Source organism: Oncorhynchus kisutch, linkage group LG26 (genome assembly GCF_002021735.2).
Source record: "Oncorhynchus kisutch isolate 150728-3 linkage group LG26, Okis_V2, whole genome shotgun sequence".
NCBI lineage: Eukaryota > Metazoa > Chordata > Actinopteri > Salmoniformes > Salmonidae > Oncorhynchus > Oncorhynchus kisutch.
The window spans coordinates 50529155-50553165 of record NC_034199.2 but is presented as its reverse complement, the minus strand read 5'-3'; the positions used below and the strand labels follow the sequence as shown (position 1 = coordinate 50553165).

At 47.6% G+C, this 24011-nt stretch overlaps 1 protein-coding gene across 1 annotated transcript in view; it reads left to right on the top strand.

The window, feature by feature from the left end:
• The window catches only part of fam117bb (family with sequence similarity 117 member Bb), a 121514-nt gene that overhangs the window by 70642 nt on the left and 26861 nt on the right, over window positions 1–24011 (top strand). Inside the window, exon 4 of the mRNA XM_031805442.1 lies at window positions 9623–9730. Within this exon, the coding sequence (XP_031661302.1) occupies window positions 9623–9730 (108 nt within the window). The remainder of the gene's footprint in view (window positions 1–9622; window positions 9731–24011) is intronic.

Genomic DNA, 24011 nt, shown 5'->3' with positions numbered 1-24011 from the left:
AGGGTAGTGGTGTGTGGCTAGGTCAGGGTAGTGGTCTGGCTGGGTCAGGGTAGAGGTGTGTGGCTGGGTCAGGGTAGTGGTCTGGCTGGGCCAGGGTAGAGGTGTTTGGCTTGGTCAGGGTAGTGGTGTGGCTGAGTCAGGGTAGAGGTGTGGCTGGGTCAGGGTAGTGGTGTGTGGCTAGGTCAGGGTAGTGGTCTGGCTGGGTCAGGGTAGAGGTGTGTGGCTGGGTCAGGGTAGTGGTCTGGCTGGGCCAGGGTAGAGGTGTGTGGCTGGGTCAGGGTAGAGGTTTTTGGCTGGGTCAGGGTAGTGGTGTGGCTGGGTCAGGGTATTGGTGTGGCTGGGTCAGGGTAGAGGTGTGTGGCTGGGTCAGGGTAGAGGTGTGGCTGGGTCAGGGTAGTGGTGTGTGGCTGGGTCAGGGTAGTGGTGTGTGGCTGGGTCAGGGTAGAGGTGTGGCTGGGTCAGGGTAGAGGTGTGGCTGGGTCAGGGTAGTGGTGTGGCTGGGTCAGGGTAGTGGTCTGGCTGGGTCAGGGTAGAGGTGTGTGGCTGGGTCAGGGTAGAGGTGTTTGGCTTGGTCAGGGTAGTGGTGTGGCTGAGTCAGGGTAGAGGTGTGGCTGGGTCAGGGTAGTGGTGTGTGGCTGGGTCAGGGTAGTGGTCTGGCTGGGTCAGGGTAGAGGTGTGTGGCTGGGTCAGGGTAGAGGTGTGTGGCTGGGTCAGGGTAGAGGTGTGGTTGGGTCAGGGTAGAGGTGTGGCTGGGTCAGGGTAGAGGTGTGTGGCTGGGTCAGGGTAGAGGTGTTTGGCTTGGTCAGGGTAGTGGTCTGGCTGGGTCAGGGTAGAGGTGTGGCTGGGTCAGGGTAGAGGTGAGTGGCTGGGTCAGGGTAGTGGTGTGGCTGGGTCAGGGTAGTGGTGTGGCTGGGTCAGGGTAGTGGTGTGTGGCTGGGTCAGGGTAGAGGTGTGGCTGGGTCAGGGCCAGGGTAGAGGTGTGGTGGGTCAGGGTAGAGGTGAGTGGCTGGGTCAGGTTAGAGGTGTGGTTGGGTCAGGGTAAAGGTGTGTGGCTGGGTCAGGGTAGAGGTTTGTGGCTGGGTCAGGGTAGTGGTATGTGGCTGGGTCAGGGTAGAGGTGAATGGCTGGGTCAGGGTAGTGGTGTGGCTGGGTCAGGGTAGTGGTGTGGCTGGGTCAGGGTAGTGGTGTGGCTGGGTCAGGGTAGAAGTGTGGCTGGGTCAGGGTAGTGGTGTGTGGCTGGGTCAGGGTAGTGGTGTGTGGCTGGGTCAGGGTAGAGGTGTGGCTGGGTCAGGGTAGAGGTGAGTGGCTGGGTCAGGTTAGAAGTGTGGCTGGGTCAGGGTAGTGGTGTGGCTCGGTCAGGGTAAAGGTGAATGGCTGGGTCAGGTTAGAGGTGTGGCTGGGTCAGGGTAGAGGTGTGTGGCTGGGTCAGGGTAGAGGTGTTTGGCTGGGTCAGGGTAGTGGTGTGGCTGGGTCAGGGTAGAGGTGTGTGGCTGGGTCAGGGTAGTGGTGTGGCTGGGTGAGGGTAGAGGTGAGTGGCTGGGTCAGGGTAGAGGTGTGGCTGGGTCAGGGTAGTGGTGTGTGGCTGGGTCAGGGTAGTGGTGTGTGGCTGGGTCAGGGTAGAGGTGTGGCTGGGTCAGGGTAGAGGTGTGGCTGGGTCGGGGTAGTGGTGTGGCTGGGTCAGGGTAGAGGTGTGGCTGGGTCAGGGTAGAGGTGAGTGGCTGGGTCAGGGTAGAGGTGTGCCTGGGTCAGGATAGAGGTGAGTGGCTGGGTCAGGGTAGAGGTGTGGCTGGGTCAGGGCCAGGGTAGAGGTGTGGCTGGGTCAGGTAGAGGTGTGTGGCTGGGTCAGGGTAGAGGTGTGTGGCTGGGTCAGGGTAGAGGTGTGGTTGGGTCAGGGTAGAGGTGTGGCTGGGTAGAGGTGTGTGGCTGGGTCAGGGTAGAAGTGTTTGGCTTGGTCAGGGTAGTGGTCTGGCTGGGTCAGGGTAGAGGTGTGTGGCTGGGTCAGGGTAGAGGTGTTTGGCTTGGTCAGGGTAGTGGTGTGGCTGAGTCAGGGTAGAGGTGTGGCTGGGTCAGGGTAGTGGTGTGTGGCTGGGTCAGGGTAGTGGTCTGGCTGGGTCAGGGTAGAGGTGTGTGGCTGGGTCAGGGTAGAGGTGTGTGGCTGGGTCAGGGTAGAGGTGTGGTTGGGTCAGGGTAGAGGTGTGGCTGGGTCAGGGTAGAGGTGTGTGGCTGGGTCAGGGTAGAGGTGTTTGGCTTGGTCAGGGTAGTGGTCTGGCTGGGTCAGGGTAGAGGTGTGGCTGGGTCAGGGTAGAGGTGAGTGGCTGGGTCAGGGTAGTGGTGTGGCTGGGTCAGGGTAGTGGTGTGGCTGGGTCAGGGTAGTGGTGTGTGGCTGGGTCAGGGTAGAGGTGTGGCTGGGTCAGGGCCAGGGTAGAGGTGTGGTGGGTCAGGGTAGAGGTGAGTGGCTGGGTCAGGTTAGAGGTGTGGTTGGGTCAGGGTAAAGGTGTGTGGCTGGGTCAGGGTAGAGGTTTGTGGCTGGGTCAGGGTAGTGGTATGTGGCTGGGTCAGGGTAGAGGTGAATGGCTGGGTCAGGGTAGTGGTGTGGCTGAGTCAGGGTAGTGGTGTGGCTGGGTCAGGGTAGTGGTGTGGCTGGGTCAGGGTAGAAGTGTGGCTGGGTCAGGGTAGTGGTGTGTGGCTGGGTCAGGGTAGTGGTGTGTGGCTGGGTCAGGGTAGAGGTGTGGCTGGGTCAGGGTAGAGGTGAGTGGCTGGGTCAGGTTAGAAGTGTGGCTGGGTCAGGGTAGTGGTGTGGCTCGGTCAGGGTAAAGGTGAATGGCTGGGTCAGGTTAGAGGTGTGGCTGGGTCAGGGGTAGAGGTGTGTGGCTGGGTCAGGGTAGAGGTGTTTGGCTGGGTCAGGGTAGTGGTGTGGCTGGGTCAGGGTAGAGGTGTGTGGCTGGGTCAGGGTAGTGGTGTGGCTGGGTGAGGGTAGAGGTGAGTGGCTGGGTCAGGGTAGAGGTGTGGCTGGGTCAGGGTAGTGGTGTGTGGCTGGGTCAGGGTAGTGGTGTGTGGCTGGGTCAGGGTAGAGGTGTGGCTGGGTCAGGGTAGAGGTGTGGCTGGGTCGGGGTAGTGGTGTGGCTGGGTCAGGGTAGAGGTGTGGCTGGGTCAGGGTAGAGGTGAGTGGCTGGGTCAGGGTAGAGGTGTGCCTGGGTCAGGATAGAGGTGAGTGGCTGGGTCAGGGTAGAGGTGTGGCTGGGTCAGGGCCAGGGTAGAGGTGTGGCTGGGTCAGGTAGAGGTGTGTGGCTGGGTCAGGGTAGAGGTGTGTGGCTGGGTCAGGGTAGAGGTGTGGTTGGGTCAGGGTAGAGGTGTGGCTGGGTAGAGGTGTGTGGCTGGGTCAGGGTAGAAGTGTTTGGCTTGGTCAGGGTAGTGGTCTGGCTGGGTCAGGGTAGAGGTGTGGCTGGGTCAGGGTAGAGGTATGGCTGGGTCAGGGTAGTGGTGTGGCTGGGTCAGGGTAGAGGTGTGGCTGGGTCAGGGTAGAGGTGTGGCTGGGTCAGGGTAGTGGTGTGGCTGGGTCAGGGTAGAAGTGTGGCTGGGTCAGGGTAGAGGTGTGGCTGGGTCAGGGTAGAGGTGTGGCTGGGTCAGGGTAGTGGTGTGGCTGGGTCAGGGTAGAGGTGTGTGGCTGGCTCAGGGTAGAGGTGAGTGGCTGGGTCAGGGTAGTGGTGTGGCTGGGTCAGGGTAGTTGTGTGTGGCTGGGTCAGGGTAGAGGTGAATGGCTGGGTCAGGGTAGTGGTGTGGCTGGGTCAGGGTAGTGGTGTGGCTGGGTCAGGGTAGAGGTGTGGCTGGGTCAGGGTAGTGGTGTGTGGCTGGGTCAGCGTAGAGGTGTGGCTGGGTCAGGGCCAGTGTAGAGGTGTGGTGGGTCAGGGTAGAGGTGAGTGGCTGGGTCAGGTTAGAGGTGTGGCTGGGTCAGGGTAGTGGTGTGGCTGGGTCAGGGTAGAGGTGAGTGGCTGGGTCAGGTTAGAGGTGTGGCTGGGTCAGGGTAGAGGTTTGTGGCTGGGTCAGGTTAGAGGTTTGTGGCTGGGTCAGGGTAGTGGTATGTGGCTGGGTCAGGGTAGAGGTGAATGCCTGGGTCAGGGTAGTGGTGTGGCTGGGTCAGGGTAGTGGTGTGGCTGGGTCAGGGTAGTGGTGTGGCTGGGTCAGGGTAGAAGTGTGGCTGGGTCAGGGTAGTGGTGTGTGGCTGGGTCAGGGTAGTGGTGTGTGGCTGGGTCAGGGTAGAGGTGTGGCTGGGTCAGGGTAGAGGTGATTGGCTGGGTCAGGTTAGAAGTGTGGCTGGGTCAGGGTAGTGGTGTGGCTCGGTCAGGGTAAAGGTGAATGGCTGGGTCAGGTTAGAGGTGTGGCTGGGTCAGGGTAGAGGTGTGTGGCTGGGTCAGGGTAGAGGTGTTTGGCTGGGTCAGGGTAGTGGTGTGGCTGGGTCAGGGTAGAGGTGTGTGGCTGGGTCAGGGTAGTGGTGTGGCTGGGTCAGGGTAGAGGTGAGTGGCTGGGTCAGGGTAGAGGTGTGGCTGGGTCAGGGTAGTGGTGTGTGGCTGGGTCAGGGTAGTGGTGTGTGGCTGGGTCAGGGTAGAGGTGTGGCTGGGTCAGGGTAGAGGTGTGGCTGGGTCAGGGTAGTGGTGTGGCTGGGTCAGGGTAGAGGTGAGTGGCTGGGTCAGGGTAGGGGTGTGCCTGGGTCAGGATAGAGGTGAGTGGCTGGGTCAGGGTAGAGGTGTGGCTGGGTCAGGGCCAGGGTAGAGGTGTGGCTGGGTCAGGTAGAGGTGAGTGGCTGGGTCAGGTTAGAAGTGTGGCTGGGTCAGGGTAGTGGTGTGGCTCGGTCAGGGTAAAGGTGAATGGCTGGGTCAGGTTAGAGGTGTGGCTGGGTCAGGGTAGAGGTGTGTGGCTGGGTCAGGGTAGAGGTGTTTGGCTGGGTCAGGGTAGTGGTGTGGCTGGGTCAGGGTAGAGGTGTGTGGCTGGGTCAGGGTAGTGGTGTGGCTGGGTCAGGGTAGAGGTGAGTGGCTGGGTCAGGGTAGAGGTGTGGCTGGGTCAGGGTAGTGGTGTGTGTCTGGGTCAGGGTAGTGGTGTGTGGCTGGGTCAGGGTAGAGGTGTGGCTGGGTCAGGGTAGAGGTGTGGCTGGGTCAGGGAATTGGTGTGGCTGGGTCAGGGTAGAGGTGTGGCTGGGTCAGGGTAGAGGTGAGTGGCTGGGTCAGGGTAGGGGTGTGCCTGGGTCAGGATAGAGGTGAGTGGCTGGGTCAGGGTAGAGGTGTGGCTGGGTCAGGGCCAGGGTAGAGGTGTGGCTGGGTCAGGTAGAGGTGTGTGGCTGGGTCAGGGTAGAGGTGTGTGGCTGGGTCAATGTAGAGGTGTGGTTGGGTCAGGGTAGAGGTGTGGCTGGGTCAGGGTAGAGGTATGGCTGGGTCAGGGTAGTGGTGTGGCTGTGTCAGGGTAGAGGTGTGGCTGGGTCAGGGTAGAGGTGTGGCTGGGTCAGGGTAGAGGTATGGCTGGGTCAGGGTAGTGGTGTGGCTGGGTCAGGGTAGAGGTGTGGCTGGGTCAGGGTAGAGGTGTGGCTGGGTCAGGGTAGTGGTGTGGCTGGGTCAGGGTAGAAGTGTGGCTGGGTCAGGGTAGAGGTGTGGCTGGGTCAGGGTAGAGGTGTGGCTGGGTCAGGGTAGTGGTGTGGCTGGGTCAGGGTAGAGGTGTGGCTGGGTCAGGGTAGAGGTGAGTGGCTGGGTCGGGTTAGAGTTGTGGCTGGGTCAGTGTAGAGGTGTGTGGCTGGGTCAGGGTAGAGGTTTGTGGCTGGGTCAGGGTAGTGGTATGTGGCTGGGTCAGGGTAGAGGTGAATGGCTGGGTCAGGGTAGTGGTGTGGCTGGGTCAGGTTAGTGGTGTGGCTGGGTCAGGGTAGTGGTGTGGCTGGGTCAGGGTAGAAGTGTGGCTGGGTCAGGGTAGTGGTGTGTGGCTGGGTCAGGGTAGTGGTGTGTGGCTGGGTCAGGGTAGAGGTGTGGCTGGGTCAGGGTAGAGGTGAGTGGCTGGGTCAGGTTAGAAGTGTGGCTGGGTCAGGGTAGTGGTGTGGCTCGGTCAGGGTAAAGGTGAATGGCTGGGTCAGGTTAGAGGTGTGGCTGGGTCAGGGTAGAGGTGTGTGGCTGGGTCAGGGTAGAGGTGTTTGGCTGGGTCAGGGTAGTGGTGTGGCTGGGTCGGGGTAGAGGTGTGTGGCTGGCTCAGGGTAGTGGTGTGGCTGGGTCAGGGTAGAGGTGAGTGGCTGGGTCAGGGTAGAGGTGTGGCTGGGTCAGGGTAGTGGTGTGTGGCTGGGTCACGGTAGTGGTGTGTGGCTGGGTCAGGGTAGAGGTGTGGCTGGGTCAGGGTAGAGGTGTGGCTGGGTCAGGGTAGTGGTGTGGCTGGGTCAGGGTAGAGGTGTGGCTGGGTCAGGGTAGAGGTGAGTGGCTGGGTCAGGGTAGAGGTGTGCCTGGGTCAGGATAGAGGTGTGGCTGGGTCAGGGTAGAGGTGAGTGGCTGGGTCAGGGTAGAGGTGTGCCTGGGTCAGGATAGAGGTGAGTGGCTGGGTCAGGGTAGAGGCGTGGCTGGGTCAGGGCCAGGGTAGAGGTGTGGCTGGGTCAGGGTAGAGGTGTGGCTGGGTCAGGGTAGAGGTGTGTGGCTGGGTCAGGGTAGAGGTTTGTGGCTGGGTCAGGGTAGTGGTATGTGGCTGGGTCAGGGTAGAGGTGAATGGCTGGGTCAGGGTAGTGGTGTGGCTGGGTCAGGTTAGTGGTGTGGCTGGGTCAGGGTAGTGGTGTGGCTGGGTCAGGTTAGAAGTGTGGCTGGGTCAGGGTAGTGGTGTGTGGCTGGGTCAGGGTAGTGGTGTGTGGCTGGGTCAGGGTAGAGGTGTGGCTGGGTCAGGGTAGAGGTGAGTGGCTGGGTCAGGTTAGAAGTGTGGCTGGGTCAGGGTAGTGGTGTGGCTCGGTCAGGGTAAGGTGAATGGCTTGGTCAGGTTAGAGGTGTGGCTGGGTCAGGGTAGAGGTGTGTGGCTGGGTCAGGGTAGAGGTGTTTGGCTGGGTCAGGGTAGTGGTGTGGCTGGGTCGGGGTAGAGGTGTGTGGCTGGGTCAGGGTAGAGGTGAGTGGCTGGGTCAGGGTAGAGGTGTGGCTGGGTCAGGGTAGTGGTGTGTGGCTGGGTCTTGGTAGTGGTGTGTGGCTGGGTCAGGGTAGAGGTGTGGCTGGGTCAGGGTAGAGGTGTGGCTGGGTCAGGGTAGTGGTGTGGCTGGGTCAGGGTAGAGGTGTGGCTGGGTCAGGGTAGAGGTGAGTGGCTGGGTCAGGGTAGAGGTGTGCCTGGGTCAGGATAGAGGTGTGGCTGGGTCAGGGTAGAGGTGAGTGGCTGGGTCAGGGTAGAGGTGTGCCTGGGTCAGGATAGAGGTGAGTGGCTGGGTCAGGGTAGAGGCGTGGCTGGGTCAGGGCCAGGGTAGAGGTGTGGCTGGGTCAGGGTAGAGGTGTGTGGCTGGGTCAGGGTAGAGGTGTGGCTGGGTCAGGGTAGAGGTGTGTGGCTGGGTCAGGGTAGAGGTGTTTGGCTTGGTCAGGGTAGTGGTCTGGCTGGGTCAGGGTAGAGGTGTGGCTGGGTCAGGGTAGAGGTGTGGCTGGGTCAGGGTAGTGGTGGGGCTGGGTTAGGGTAGAGGTGTGGCTGGGTCAGGGTAGAGGTGTGGCTGGGTCAGGGTAGTGGTGTGGCTGGGTCAGGGTAGAGGTGAGTGGCTGGCTCAGGGTAGTGGTGTGGCTGGGTCAGGGTAGTGGTGTGTGGCTGGGTCAGGGTAGAGGTGAATGGCTGGGTCAGGGTAGTGGTGTGGCTGGGTCAGGGTAGTGGTGTGGCTGGGTCAGGGTAGTGGTGTGTGGCTGGGTCAGGGTAGTGGTGTGGCTGGGTCAGGGTAGAGGTGTGTGGCTGGGTCAGGGTAGTGGTATGGCTGGGTCAGGGTAGAGGTGTGGCTGGGTCAGGGTAGAGGTGTGGCTGGGTCAGGGTAGTGGTGTGGCTGGGTCAGGGTAGAGGTTTGGCTGGGTCAGGGTAGTGGTGTGGCTGGGTCAGGGTAAAAGTGTGGCTGGGTCAGGGTAGTGGTGTGTGGCTGGGTCAGGGTAGTTGTGTGTGGCTGGGTCAGGGTAGTTGTGTGTGGCTGGGCCAGGGTAGAGGTGTGGCTGGGTCAGGGTAGTGGTGTGGCTGGGTCAGGTTAGAGGTGTGTGGCTGGCTCAGGGTAGAGGTGAGTGGCTGGGTCAGGGTAGAGGTGTGGCTGGGTCAGGGCCAGGGTAGAGGTGTGGCTGGGTCAGGGTAGAGGTGTGTTGCTTGGTGAGGGTAGAGGTGTGTGGCTGGGTCAGGGTAGAGGTGTGTGGCTGGGTCAGGGTAGAGGTGTGGTTGGGTCAGGGTAGAGGTGTGGCTGGGTCAGGGGTAGAGGTGTGGCTGGGTCAGGGTAGTGGTGTGGCTCGGTCAGGTAAAATGTGAGTTCCTGGGTCAGGTTAGAGGTGTGGCTGGGTCAGGGTAGAGGTGTGTGGCTGGGTCAGGGTAGAGGTGTGGCTGGGTCAGGGTAGTGGTGTGGCTGGGTCAGGGTAGAGGTGTGTGGCTGGCTCAGGGTAGAGGTGAGTGGCTGGGTCAGGGTAGAGGTGTGGCTGGGTCAGGGCCAGGGTAGAGGTGTGGCTGGGTCAGGGTAGAGGTGTGTGGCTGGGTCAGGGTAGAGGTGTGTGGCTGGGTCAGGGTAGAGGTGTGGTTGGGTCAGGGTAGAGGTGTGGCTGGGTCAGGGTAGAGGTTTGGCTGGGTCAGGGTAGTGGTGTGGCTCGGTCAGGTTAAAGGTGAGTGGCTGGGTCAGGTTAGAGGTGTGGCTGGGTCAGGGTAGTGGTGTGGCTGGGTCAGGGTAGAGGTGTGTGGCTGGCTCAGGGTAGAGGTGTGTGGCTGGGTCAGGGTAGTGGTGTGGCTGGGTCAGGGTAGAGGTGTGTGGCTGGGTCAGGGTAGAGGTGTTTGGCTTGGTCAAGTTAGTGGTGTGGCTGGGTCAGGGTAGAGGTGTGGCTGGGTCAGGGTAGAGGTGTGGCTGGGTCAGGATAGTGGTGTGGCTGGGTCAGGGTAGGTGTTTGGCTGGGTCAGGGTAGTGGTGTGGCTGGGTCAGGGTAGAAGTGTGGCTGGGTCAGGGTAGTGGTGTGTGGCTGGCTCAGGGTAGAGGTGTGTGGCTGGGTCAGGGTAGTGGTGTGTGTGGCTGGGTCAGGGTAGTGGTGTGTGTGGCTGCGTCTGGGAGCTCATCTAGTCTAATTAGAGACGGGTCTGCACGGGTTCAGGGAGCGTGGGGTCAGGGAGTTCATCGAGTCTATATACACAGGAACAGAAACTGTTATATATCTTGTCGGGCCTCATTTCCCAGTTTACTGCACTTGTCTATGTAGGGGATTGTCTATTGTATCAATGTGGCTTGTCACTCGCTGTCACTGTCTATGTGAATGATATTACGTTCATCCACTGGCCAGATGTTGTATAAGAGGAACACATAGCATTATACATGTAATGAAATGGTTCAGGCTTAATCGCTGTTCTCGGTTCAGGTGTGGTCATTTTGGACCAGTTCTTCCCTCTCCTCCCTCTGACCCGTCTCATCTCTCTGTTGTCTCTCTCTCTCCAGATTGCCAAGCTGAGGCAGCAGCTCCAGCGCAGTAAGCACAGCAGCCGTCACCATAGAGACAAGGAACGCAAATCACCATTCAATGGGAACCATGCTGCTCTCTACCAGGTGTGAGCAGGGCGAGGCGAGGGACCCATAAAGCCATAGAGAATAGATATAAATGGCCTGATTAAACTGCTGTAATTGGGAATATTTACATTAAATCTAGATCTCCACTGTTACAAAAGGACCCAAAGCAGATTGATTCAGATTTAGATTCAGATTTACATTCAGATTTAGATTCAGATTTAGATTTAGATTGATTCAGGTTTAGATTCAAATTTAGATTCAGGTTTAGATTCAGATTTAGATTCAAATTTAAATTCAGATTTACATTCAGGTTTAGATTCAGATTTAGGTTTAGATTCAGATTCAGCTTTAGATTCAGGTTTAGATTCAGATTCATATTTAGGTTTAGATTCAGATTTAGATTCAGATTCATATTTAGGTTTAGATTCAGATTTAGGTTTAGATTCAGATTCAGCTTTAGATTCAGGTTTAGATTCAGATTCATATTTAGGTTTAGATTCAGATTTAGATTCAGGTTTAGATTCAGATTTAGGTTTAGATTCAGATTCAGCTTTAGATTCAGGTTTAGATTCAGATTCATATTTAGGTTTAGATTCAGATTTAGATTTACATTCAGGTTTAGATTTACATTCAGGTTTAGATTTAGATTCAGGTTTAGACTATTGGCATAATGGTTGCAGATGAACTTGAACATGCTTGTTTAAAGGTCAAGCCTTCCTCTTTCAGTAAACGGTAATACTGGTTGTTAAGTTTTCACTTGTGGAGCTGAGGAGTCACAGATGCCACCTGCTAAGAGGCTTATAGTCAGTGGGGAGAGTAAAGCGTGCCTTGAATTGTGTGTGTCAGGGCCTAATGGCTTTCATGTAGGGAAACTGAAATACGTCTTACCTCATTTCTTTGTCGCCTGTGCAACTAGAGGCGAAAAAACTCTAGATCACCTTTACTACACACACTTTGTGGAAAGCATCACTGAACCATGAATGAAAGCACCAGCTGTTCTGGATGACTGTGTAGCCGATGTCAGTAAGACCTTTAAACAGGTCAACATTCACAAGGACGCAGGGCCAGACGGATTACCAGGACGTGTACTCAGAGCATGCGCTGACCAGCTGGCAAGTGTTGACATTTTCAACCTGTCCCTGTCCGAGTCTGTAATACCAACATGTTTTAAACAGACCACCATAGTCCCTGTGCCCAGGAACACAAAGGCAACCTGCCTAAATTACTAACGTCCTGTAGCATTCACATCTGGAGCCATGAAATGCTTTGAAAGGCTGGTCATGGCTCACATAAACACCATCATCCCAGAAACCCTAGAACCACTCCAATTCACATACTGCCCCAACAGATCCACAGATGACACAACCTCCTATTGCACTCCACACTGTCCTTTCCCACCTGGACAAAAGGAACACCTATGTGAGAATGCTATTCATTGACTACAGCTCAGCATTCAACACCATAGTGCCCTCAAAGCTCATCACTAAGCTCAGGACCCTGGGACTGAACACCTTGTTAGTCTGAGTAGCTATTTGGTTAAATATTTAACTATCTGCATACTATATTATCTATCCTTTACCCCTACCTACAGTATACTGCTGTTACTGTCTATTATCTATCTTTTACCCCTACCTACAGTATACTGTTACTGTCTATTATCTATCCTTTACCCCTACCTACAGTATACTGCTGTTACTGTCTATTATCTATCCTTTACCCCTACCTACAGTATACTACTGTTACTGTCTATTATCTATCCTTTACCCCTACCTACAGTATACTGCTGTTACTGTCTATTATCTATCCTTTACCCCTACCTACAGTATACTGCTGTTACTGTCTATTATCTATCCTTTACCCCTACCTACAGTATACTGCTGTTACTGTCTATTATCTATCCTTTACCCCTACCTACAGTATACTGCTGTTACTGTCTATTATCTATCCTTTACCCCTACCTACAGTATACTGCTGTTACTGTCTATTATCTATCCTTTACCCCTACCTACAGTATACTGCTGTTACTGTCTATTATCTATCCTTTACCCCTATCTACAGTATACTGCTGTTACTGTCTATTATCTATCCTTTACCCCTACCTACAGTATACTGCTGTTACTGTCTATTATCTATCCTTTACCCCTACCTACAGTATACTGCTGTTACTGTCTATTATCTATCCTTTACCCCTACCTACAGTATACTGCTGTTACTGTCTATTATCTATCCTTTACCCCTACCTACAGTATACTGCTGTTACTGTCTATTATCTCTCCTTTACCCCTACCTACAGTATACTGCTGTTACTGTCTATTATCTATCCTTTCCCCTACCTACAGTATACTGCTGCTACTGTCTATTATCTCTCCTTTCCCCTACCTACAGTATACTGCTGCTACTGTCTATTATCTATCCTTTAACCCTACCTACAGTAGACTGCTGCTACTGTCTATTATCTATCCTTTACCCCTACCTACAGTATACTGCTGTTACTGTCTATTATCTATCCTTTACCCCTACCTACAGTATACTGCTGTTACTGTCTATTAATCTATCCTTTACCCCTACCTACAGTATACTGCTGTTACTGTCTATTATCTATCCTTTACCCCTACCTACAGTATACTGCTGTTACTGTCTATTATCTATCCTTTACCCCTACCTACAGTATACTGCTGTTACTGTCTATTATCTATCCTTTACCCCTACCTACAGTATACTGCTGTGACTGTCTATATCTATCCTTTACCCCTACCTACAGTATACTGCTGTTACTGTCCTATTATCTATCCTTTACCTACCCACTACCTACAGTATACTGCTGTTACTGTCTATTATCTATCCTTTACCCCTACCTACAGTATACTGCTGTTTACTGTCTATTATCTATCCTTTACCCCTACCTACAGTATACTGCTGTTACTGTCTATTATCTATCCTTTACCCCTACCTACAGTATACTGCTGTTACTGTCTATTATCTATCCTTTACCCTACCTACAGTATACTGCTGTTACTGTCTATTATCTATCCTTTACCCTACCTACAGTATACTGCTGTTACTGTCTATTATCTATCCTTTACCCCTACCTACAGTATACTGCTGTTACTGTCTATTATCTATCCTTTACCCCTACCTACAGTATACTGCTGTTACTGTCTATTATCTATCCTTTACCCCCTACCTACAGTATACTGCTGTTACTGTCTATTATCTATCCTTTACCCCTACCTACAGTATACTGCTGTTACTGTCTATTATCTATCCTTTACCCCTACCTACAGTATACTGCTGTTACTGTCTATTATCTATCCTTTACCCTACCTACAGTATACTGCTGTTACTGTCTATTATCTATCCTTTACCCCTACCTACAGTATACTGCTGTTACTGTCTATTATCTATCCTTTACCCCTACCTACAGTATACTGCTGTTACTGTCTATTATCTATCCTTTACCCCTACCTACAGTATACTGCTGTTACTGTCTATTATCTATCCTTTACACCCCTACCTACAGTATACTGCTGTTACTGTCTATTATCTATCCTTTACCCCTACCTACAGTATACTGCTGTTACTGTCTATTATCTATCCTTTACCCCTACCTACAGTATACTGCTGTTACTGTCTATTATCTATCCTTTACCCCTACCTACAGTATACTGCTGTTACTGTCTATTATCTATCCTTTACCCCTACCTACAGTATACTGCTGTTACTGTCTATTATCTATCCTTTACCCCTACCTACAGTATACTGCTGTTACTGTCTATTATCTATCCTTTACCCCTACCTACAGTATACTGCTGTTACTGTCTATTATCTATCCTTTACCCCTACCTACAGTATACTGCTGTTACTGGTCTATTATCTATCCTTTACCCCTACCTACAGTATACTGCTGTTACTGTCTATTATCTATCCTTTACCCCTACCTACAGTATACTGCTGTTACTGTCTATTATCTATCCTTTACCCCTACCTACAGTATACTGCTGTTACTGTCTATTATCTATCCTTTACCCCTACCTACAGTATACTGCTGTTACTGTCTATTATCTATCCTTTACCCTACCTACAGTATACTGCTGTTACTGTCTATTATCTATCCTTTACCCCTACCTACAGTATACTGCGTTACTGTCTATTATCTATCCTTTACCCCTACCTAAGTATACTGCTGTTACTGTCTATTATCTATCCTTTACCCCTACCTACAGTATACTGCTGTTACTGTCTATTATCTATCCTTTACCCCTACCTACAGTATACTGCTGTTACTGTCTATTATCTATCCTTTACCCCTACCTACAGTATACTGCTGTTACTGTCTATTATCTATCCTTACCCCTACCTACAGTATACTGCTGTTACCTGTCTATTATCTATCCTTTACCCCTACCTACAGTATACTGCTGTTAACTGTCTATTATCTATCCTTTACCCTACCTACAGTTACTGCTGTTACGGTCTATCTATCTGCTGTTACTGTCTATTATCTATCCTTTACCCCTACCTACAGTATACTGCTGTTACTGTCTATTATCTATCCTTTACCCCTACCTACAGTATACTGCTGTTACTGTCTATTATCTATCCTTTACCCCTACCTACAGTATACTGCTGTTACTGTCTATTATCTATCCTTTACCCCTACCTACAGTATACTGCTGTTACTGTCTATTATCTATCCTTTACCCCTACCTACAGTATACTGCTGTTACTGTCTATTATCTATCCTTTACCCCTACCTACAGTATACTGCTGTTACTGTCTATTATCTATCCTTTACCCCTACCTACAGTATACTGCTGTTACTGTCTATTATCTATCCTTTACCCCTACCTACAGTATACTGCTGTTACTGTCTATTATCTATCCTTTACCCCTACCTACAGTATACTGCTGTTACTGTCTATTATCTATCCTTTACCCCTACCTACAGTATACTGCTGTTACTGTCTATTATCTATCCTTTACCCCTACCTACAGTATACTGCTGTTACTGTCCTATTATCTATCCTTTACCCCTACCTACAGTATACTGCTGTTACTGTCTATTATCTATCCTTTACCCCTACCTACAGTATACTGCTGTTACTGTCTATTATCTATCCTTTACCCCTACCTACAGTATACTGCTGTTACTGTCTATTATCTATCCTTTACCCCTACCTACAGTATACTGCTGTTACTGTCTATTATCTATCCTTTACCCCTACCTACAGTATACTGCTGTTACTGTCTATTATCTATCCTTTACCCCTACCTACAGTATACTGCTGTTACTGTCTATTATCTATCCTTAACCCCTACCTACAGTATACTGCTGTTACTGTCTATTATCTATCCTTTACCCCTACCTACAGTATACTGCTGTTACTGTCTATTATCTATCCTTTACCCCTACCTACAGTATACTGCTGTTACTGTCTATTATCTATCCTTTACCCCTACCTACAGTATACTGCTGTTACTGTCTATTATCTATCCTTTACCCTACCTACAGTATACTGCTGTTACTGTCTATTATCTATCCTTTACCCCCTACCTACAGTATACTGCTGTTACTGTCTATTATCTATCCTTTACCCCTACCTACAGTATACTGCTGTTTACTGTCTATTATCTATCCTTTACCCCTACCTACAGTATACTGCTGTTACTGTCTATTATCTATCCTTTACCCCTACCTACAGTATACTGCTGTTACTGTCTATTATCTATCCTTTACCCCTACCTACAGTATACTGCTGTTACTGTCTATTATCTATCCTTTACCCCTACCTACAGTATACTGCTGTTACTGTCTATTATCTATCCTTTACCCCTAACCTACAGTATACTGCTGTTACTGTCTATTATCTATCCTTTACCCCTACCTACAGTATACTGCTGTTACTGTCTATTATCTATCCTTTACCCCTACCTACAGTATACTGCTGTTACTGTCTATTATCTATCCTTTACCCCTACCTACAGTATACTGCTGTTACTGTCTATTATCTATCCTTTACCCCTACCTACAGTATACTGCTGTTACTGTCTATTATCTATCCTTTACCCCTACCTACAGTATACTGCTGTTACTGTCTATTATCTATCCTTTACCCCTACCTACAGTATACTGCTGTTACTGTCTATTATCTATCCTTTACCCCTACCTACAGTATACTGCTGTTTACTGTCTATTATCTATCCTTTACCCCTACCTACAGTATACTGCTGTTACTGTCTATTATCTATCCTTTACCCCTACCTACAGTATACTGCTGTTACTGTCTATTATCTATCCTTTACCCTACCTACAGTATACTGCTGTTACTGTCTATTATCTATCCTTTACCCCTACCTACAGTATACTGCTGTTACTGTCTATTATCTATCCTTTACCCCTACCTACAGTATACTGCTGTTACTGTCTATTATCTATCCTTTACCCTACCTACAGTATACTGCTGTTACTGTCTATTATCTATCCTTTACCCCTACCTACAGTATCTGCTGTTACTGTCTATTATCTATCCTTTACCCCTACCTACAGTATACTGCTGTTACTGTCTATTATCTATCCTTTACCCCTACCTACAGTATACTGCTGTTACTGTCTATTATCTATCCTTTACCCCTACCTACAGTATACTGCTGTTACTGTCTATTATCTATCCTTTACCCCTACCTACAGTATACTGCTGTTACTGTCTATTATCTATCCTTTACCCCTACCTACAGTATACTGCTGTTACTGTCTATTATCTATCTTTACCCCTACCTACAGTATCCTGTTTACTGTTACCCCTACCTACAGTATACTGCTGTTACTGTCTATTATCTATCCTTACCCCTACCTACAGTATACTGCTGTTACTGTCTATTATCTATCCTTTACCCCTACCTACAGTATACTGCTGTTACTGTCTATTATCTATCCTTTACCCCTACCTACAGTATACTGCTGTTACTGTCTATTATCTATCCTTTACCCCTACCTACAGTATACTGCTGTTACTGTCTATTATCTATCCTTTACCCCTACCTACAGTATACTGCTGTTACTGTCTATTATCTATCCTTTACCCCTACCTACAGTATACTGCTGTTACTGTCCTATTATCTATCCTTTACCCCTACCTACAGTATACTGCTGTTACTGTCTATTATCTATCCTTTACCCCTACCTACAGTATACTGCTGTTACTGTCTATTATCTATCCTTTACCCCTACCTACAGTATACTGCTGTTACTGTCTATTATCTATCCTTTACCCCTACCTACAGTATCCTGCTGTTACTGTCTATTATCTATCCTTTACCCCTACCTACAGTATACTGCTGTTACTGTCTATTATCTATCCTTTACCCCTACCTACAGTATACTGCTGTTACTGTCTATATCTATCCTTTACCCCTACTACAGTATACTGCTGTTACTGTCTATTATCTATCCTTTACCCCTACCTACAGTATACTGCTGTTACTGTCTATTATCTATCCTTTACCCCTACCTACAGTATACTGCTGTTACTGTCTATTATCTATCCTTTAACCCCTACCTACAGTATACTGCTGTTACTGTCTATTATCTATCCTTTACCCCTACCTACAGTATACTGCTGTTACTGTCTATTATCTATCCTTTACCCCCTACTAACAGTATACTGCTGTTACTGTCTATTATCTAATCCTTTACCCCTACCTACAGTATACTGCTGTTACTGTCTATTATCTATCCTTTACCCCTACCTACAGTATACTGCTGTTACTGTCTATTATCTATCCTTTACCCCTACCTACAGTATACTGCTGTTACTGTCTATTATCTATCCTTTACCCCTACCTACAGTATACTGCTGTTACTGTCTATTATCTATCCTTTACCCCTACCTACAGTATACTGCTGTTACTGTCTATTATCTATCCTTTACCCCTACCTACAGTATACTGCTGTTACTGTCTATTATCTATCCTTTACCCCTACCTACAGTATACTGCTGTTACTGTCTATTATCTATCCTTTACCCCTACCTACAGTATACTGCTGTTACTGTCTATTATCTATCCTTTACCCCTACCTACAGTATACTGCTGTACTGTCTATTATCTATCCTTTACCCCTACCTACAGTATACTGCTGTTACTGTCTATTATCTATCCTTTACCCCTACCTACAGTATACTGCTGTTACTGTCTATTATCTATCCTTTACCCCTACCTACAGTATACTGCTGTTACTGTCTATTATCTATCCTTTACCTACCCCTACCTACAGTATACTGCTGTTACTGTCTATTATCTATCCTTTACCCCTACCTACAGTATACTGCTGTTACTGTCTATTATCTATCCTTTACCCCTACCTACAGTATACTGCTGTTACTGTCTATTATCTATCCTTTACCCCTACCTACAGTATACTGCTGTTACTGTCTATTATCTATCCTTTACCCCTACCTACAGTATACTGCTGTTACTGTCTATTATCTATCCTTTACCCCTACCTACAGTATACTGCTGTTACTGTCTATTATCTATCCTTTACCCCTACCTACAGTATACTGCTGTTACTGTCTATTATCTATCCTTTACCCCTACCTACAGTATACTGCTGTTACTGTCTATTATCTATCCTTTACCCCTACCTACAGTATACTGCTGTTACTGTCTATTATCTATCCTTTACCCCTACCTACAGTATACTGCTGTTACTGTCTATTATCTATCCTTTACCCCTACCTACAGTATACTGCTGTTACTGTCTATTATCTATCCTTTACCCCTACCTACAGTATACTGCTGTTACTGTCTATTATCTATCCTTTACCCCTACCTACAGTATACTGCTGTTACTGTCTATTATCTATCCTTTACCCCTACCTACAGTATACTGCTGTTACTGTCTATTATCTATCCTTTACCCCTACCTACAGTATACTGCTGTTACTGTCTATTATCTATCCTTTACCCCTACCTACAGTATACCTGCTGTTACTGTCTATTATCTATCCTTTACCCCTACCTACAGTATACTGCTGTTACTGTCTATTATCTATCCTTTACCCCTACCTACAGTATACTGCTGTTACGTCTATTATCTATCCTTTACCCCTACCTACAGTATACTGCTGTTACTGTCTATTATCTATCCTTTACCCCTACCTACAGTATACTGCTGTTACTGTCTATTATCTATCCTTTACCCCTACCTACAGTATACTGCTGTTACTGTCTATTATCTATCCTTTACCCCTACCTACAGTATACTGCTGTTACTGTCTATTATCTATCCTTTACCCCTACCTACAGTATACTGCTGTTACTGTCTATTATCTATCCTTTACCCCTACCTACAGTATACTGCTGTTACTGTCTATTATCTATCCTTTACCCCTACCTACAGTATACTGCTGTTACTGTCTATTATCTATCCTTTACCCCTACCTACAGTATACTGCTGTTACTGTCTATTATCTATCCTTTACCCCTACCTACAGTATACTGCTGTTACTGTCTATTATCTATCCTTTACCCCTACCTACAGTATACTGCTGTTACTGTCTATTATCTATCCTTTACCCCTACCTACAGTATACTGCTGTTACTGTCTATTATCTATCCTTTACCCCTACCTACAGTATACTGCTGTTACTGTCTATTATCTATCCTTACCCCTACCTACAGTATACTGCTGTTACTGTCTATTATCTATCCTTTACCCCTACCTACAGTATACTGCTGTTACTGTCTATTATCTATCCTTTACCCCTACCTACAGTATACTGCTGTTACTGTCTATTATCTATCCTTTACCCCTACCTACAGTATACTGCTGTTACTGTCTATTATCTATCCTTTACCCCTACCTACAGTATACTGCTGTTACTGTCTATTATCTATCCTTTACCCCTACCTACAGTATACTGCTGTTACTGTCTATTATCTATCCTTTACCCCTACCTACAGTATACTGCTGTTACTGTCTATTATCTATCCTTTACCCCTACCTACAGTATACTGCTGTTACTGTCTATTATCTATCCTTTACCCCTACCTACAGTATACTGCTGTTACTGTCTATTATCTATCCTTTACCCCTACCTACAGTATACTGCTGTTACTGTCTATTATCTATCCTTTACCCTACCTACAGTATACTGCTGTTACTGTCTATTATCTATCCTTACCCCTACCTACAGTATACTGCTGTTACTGTCTATTATCTATCCTTTACCCCTACCTACAGTATACTGCTGTTACTGTCTATTATCTATCCTTTACCCCTACCTACAGTATACTGCTGTTACTGTCTATTATCTATCCTTTACCCCTACCTACAGTATACTGCTGTTACTGTCTATTATCTATCCTTTACCCCTACCTACAGTATACTGCTGTTACTGTCTATTATCTATCCTTTACCCCTACCTACAGTATACTGCTGTTACTGTCTATTATCTATCCTTTACCCCTACCTACAGTATACTGCTGTTACTGTCTATTATCTATCCTTTACCCCTACCTACAGTATACTGCTGTTACTGTCTATTATCTATCCTTTACCCCTACCTACAGTATACTGCTGTTACTGTCTATTATCTATCCTTTACCCCCTACCTACAGTATACTGCTGTTACTGTCTATTATCTAATCCTTACCCCTACCTACAGTATACTGCTGTTACTGTCTATTATCTATCCTTTACCCCTACCTACAGTATACTGCTGTTACTGTCTATTATCTATCCTTTACCACCCTACCTACAGTATACTCCTACCGCGTTACTGTCTATTATCTATCCTTTACCCCTACCTACAGTATACTGCTGTTACTGTCTATTATCTATCCTTTACCCCTACCTACCAGTATACTGCTGTTACTGTCTATTATCTATCCTTTACCCCTACCTACAGTATACTGCTGTTACTGTCTATTATCTATCCTTTACCCCTACCTACAGTATACTGCTGTTACTGTCTATTAATCTATCCTTTACCCTACCTACAGTATACTGCTGTACTGTCTATTATCTATCCTTTACCCCTACCTACAGTAATACTGCTGTTACTGTCTATTATCTATCCTTTACCCCTACCTACAGTATACTGCTGTTACTGTCTATTATCTATCCTTTACCCCTACCTACAGTATACTGCTGTTACTGTCTATTATCTTCCTTTACCCCTACCTACAGTATACTGCTGTTACTGTCTATTATCTATCCTTTACCCCTACCTACAGTATACTGCTGTTACTGTCTATTATCTATCCTTTACCCCTACCTACAGTATACTGCTGTTACTGTCTATTATCTATCCTTTACCCCTACCTACAGTATACTGCTGTTACTGTCTATTATCTATCCTTTACCCCTACCTACAGTATACTGCTGTTACTGTCTATTATCTATCCTTTACCCCTACCTACAGTATACTGCTGTTACTGTCTATTATCTATCCTTTACCCCTACCTACAGTATACTGCTGTTACTGTCTATTATCTATCCTTTACCCCTACCTACAGTATACTGCTGTTACTGTCTATTATCTATCCTTTACCCCTACCTACAGTATACTGCTGTTACTGTCTATTATCTATCCTTTACCCCCTACCTACAGTATACTGCTGTACTGTCTATTATCTATCCTTTACCCCTACCTACAGTATACTGCTGTTACTGTCTATTATCTATCCTTTACCCCTACCTACAGTATACTGCTGTTACTGTCTATTATCTATCCTTTACCCCTACCTACAGTATACTGCTGTTACTGTCTATTATCTATCCTTACCCCTACCTACAGTATACTGCTGTTACTGTCTATTATCTATCCTTTACCCTACCTACAGTATACTGCTGCTTTACTGTCTATTATCTATCCTTTACCCCTACCTACAGTATACTGCTGTTACTGTCTATATCTATCCTTTACCCCTACCTACAGTATACTGCTGTTACTGTCTATTATCTATCCTTTACCCCTACCTACAGTATACTGCTGTTACTGTCTATTATCTATCCTTTACCCTACCTACAGTATACTGCTACTGTATACCCCTACCTAGTCTACTGTTATGTCTATCTCTCCTTTACCCCTACCTACAGTATACTGCTGTTACTGTCTATTATCTATCCTTTACCCCTACCTACAGTATACTGCTGTTACTGTCTATTATCTATCCTTTACCCCTACCTACAGTATACTGCTGTTACTGTCTATTATCTATCCTTTACCCCTACCTACAGTATACTGCTGTTACTGTCTATTATCTATCCTTTACCCCTACCTACAGTATACCTGCGTTACTGTCTATTATCTATCCTTTACCCCTACCTACAGTATACTGCTGTTACTGTCTATTATCTATCCTTTACCCCTACCTACAGTATACTGCTGTTACTGTCTATTATCTATCTTTACCCCTACCTACAGTATACTGCTGTTACTGTCTATTATCTATCCTTTACCCCTACCTACAGTATACTGCTGTTACTGTCTATTATCTATCCTTTACCCCTACCTACAGTATACTGCTGTTACTGTCTATTATCTATCCTTTACCCCCTACCTACAGTATACTGCTGTTACTGTCTATTATCTATCCTTTACCCCTACCTACAGTATACTGCTGTTACTGTCTATTATCTATCCTTTACCCCTACCTACAGTATACTGCTGTTACTGTCTATTATCTATCCTTTACCCCTACCTACAGTATACTGCTGTTACTGTCTATTATCTATCCTTTACCCCTACCTACAGTATACTGCTGTTACTGTCTATTATCTATCCTTTACCCCTACCTACAGTATACTGCTGTTACTGTCTATTATCTATCCTTTACCCCTACCTACAGTATACTGCTGTTACTGTCTATTATCTATCCTTTACCCCTACCTACAGTATACTGCTGTTACTGTCTATCCTTTACCCCTACCTACAGTACTGCTGTTACTGTCTATTATCTATCTTCCCCTACCTACAGTATACTGCTGTTACTGTCTATTATCTATCCTTTACCCCTACCTACAGTATACTGCTGTTACTGTCTATTATCTATCCTTTACCCCTACCTACAGTATACTGCTGTTACTGTCTATTATCTATCCTTTACCCCTACCTACAGTATACTGCTGTTACTGTCTATTATCTATCCTTTACCCCTACCTACAGTATACTGCTGTTACTGTCTATTATCTATCCTTTACCCCTACCTACAGTATACTGCTGTTACTGTCTATTATCTATCCTTTACCCCTACCTACAGTATACTGCTGTTACTGTCTATTATCTATCCTTTACCCTACCTACAGTATACTGCTGTTACTGTCTATTATCTATCCTTTACCCCTACCTACAGTATACTGCTGTTACTGTCTATTATCTATCCTTTACCCCTACCTACAGTATACTGCTGTTACTGTCTATTATTGATCCTTTACCCTTACCCCTACCTACAGTATACTGCTGTTACTGTCTATTATCTATCCTTTACCCCTACCTACAGTATACTGCTGTTACTGTCTATTATCTATCCTTTACCCCTACCTACAGTATACTGCTGTTACTGTCTATTATCTATCCTTTACCCCTACCTACAGTATACTGCTGTTACTGTCTATTATCTATCCTTTACCCCTACCTACAGTATACTGCTGTTACTGTCTATTATCTATCCTTTACCCCTACCTACGTATACTGCTGTTACTGTCTATTATCTATCTTACCCCTACCTACAGATATGTGTTACTGTCTATTATCTATCCTTTACCCCTACCTACAGTATACTGCTGTTACTGTCTATTATCTATCCTTTACCCTACCTTACAGTATACTGCTGTTACTGTCTATTATCTATCCTTTACCCCTACCTACAGTACTGCGGTTACTGTCCTATTATCTATCCCTTTACCCCTACCTACAGTATACTGCTGTTACTGTCTATTATCTATCCTTTACCCCTACCTACCAGTATACTGCTGTTACTGTCTATTATCTATCCTTTACCCCTACCTACAGTATACTGCTGTACTGTCTATTATCTATCCTTTACCCCTACCTACAGTATACTGCTGTTACTGTCTATTATCTATCCTTTACCCCTACCTACAGTATACTGCTGTTACTGTCTATTATCTATCCTTTACCCTACCTACAGTATACTGCTGTTACTGTCTATTATCTATCCTTTACCCCTACCTACAGTATACTGCTGTTACTGTCTATTATCTATCCTTTACCCCTACCTACAGTATACTGCTGTTACTGTCTATTATCTATCCTTTACCCCTACCTACAGTATACTGCTGTTACTGTCTATT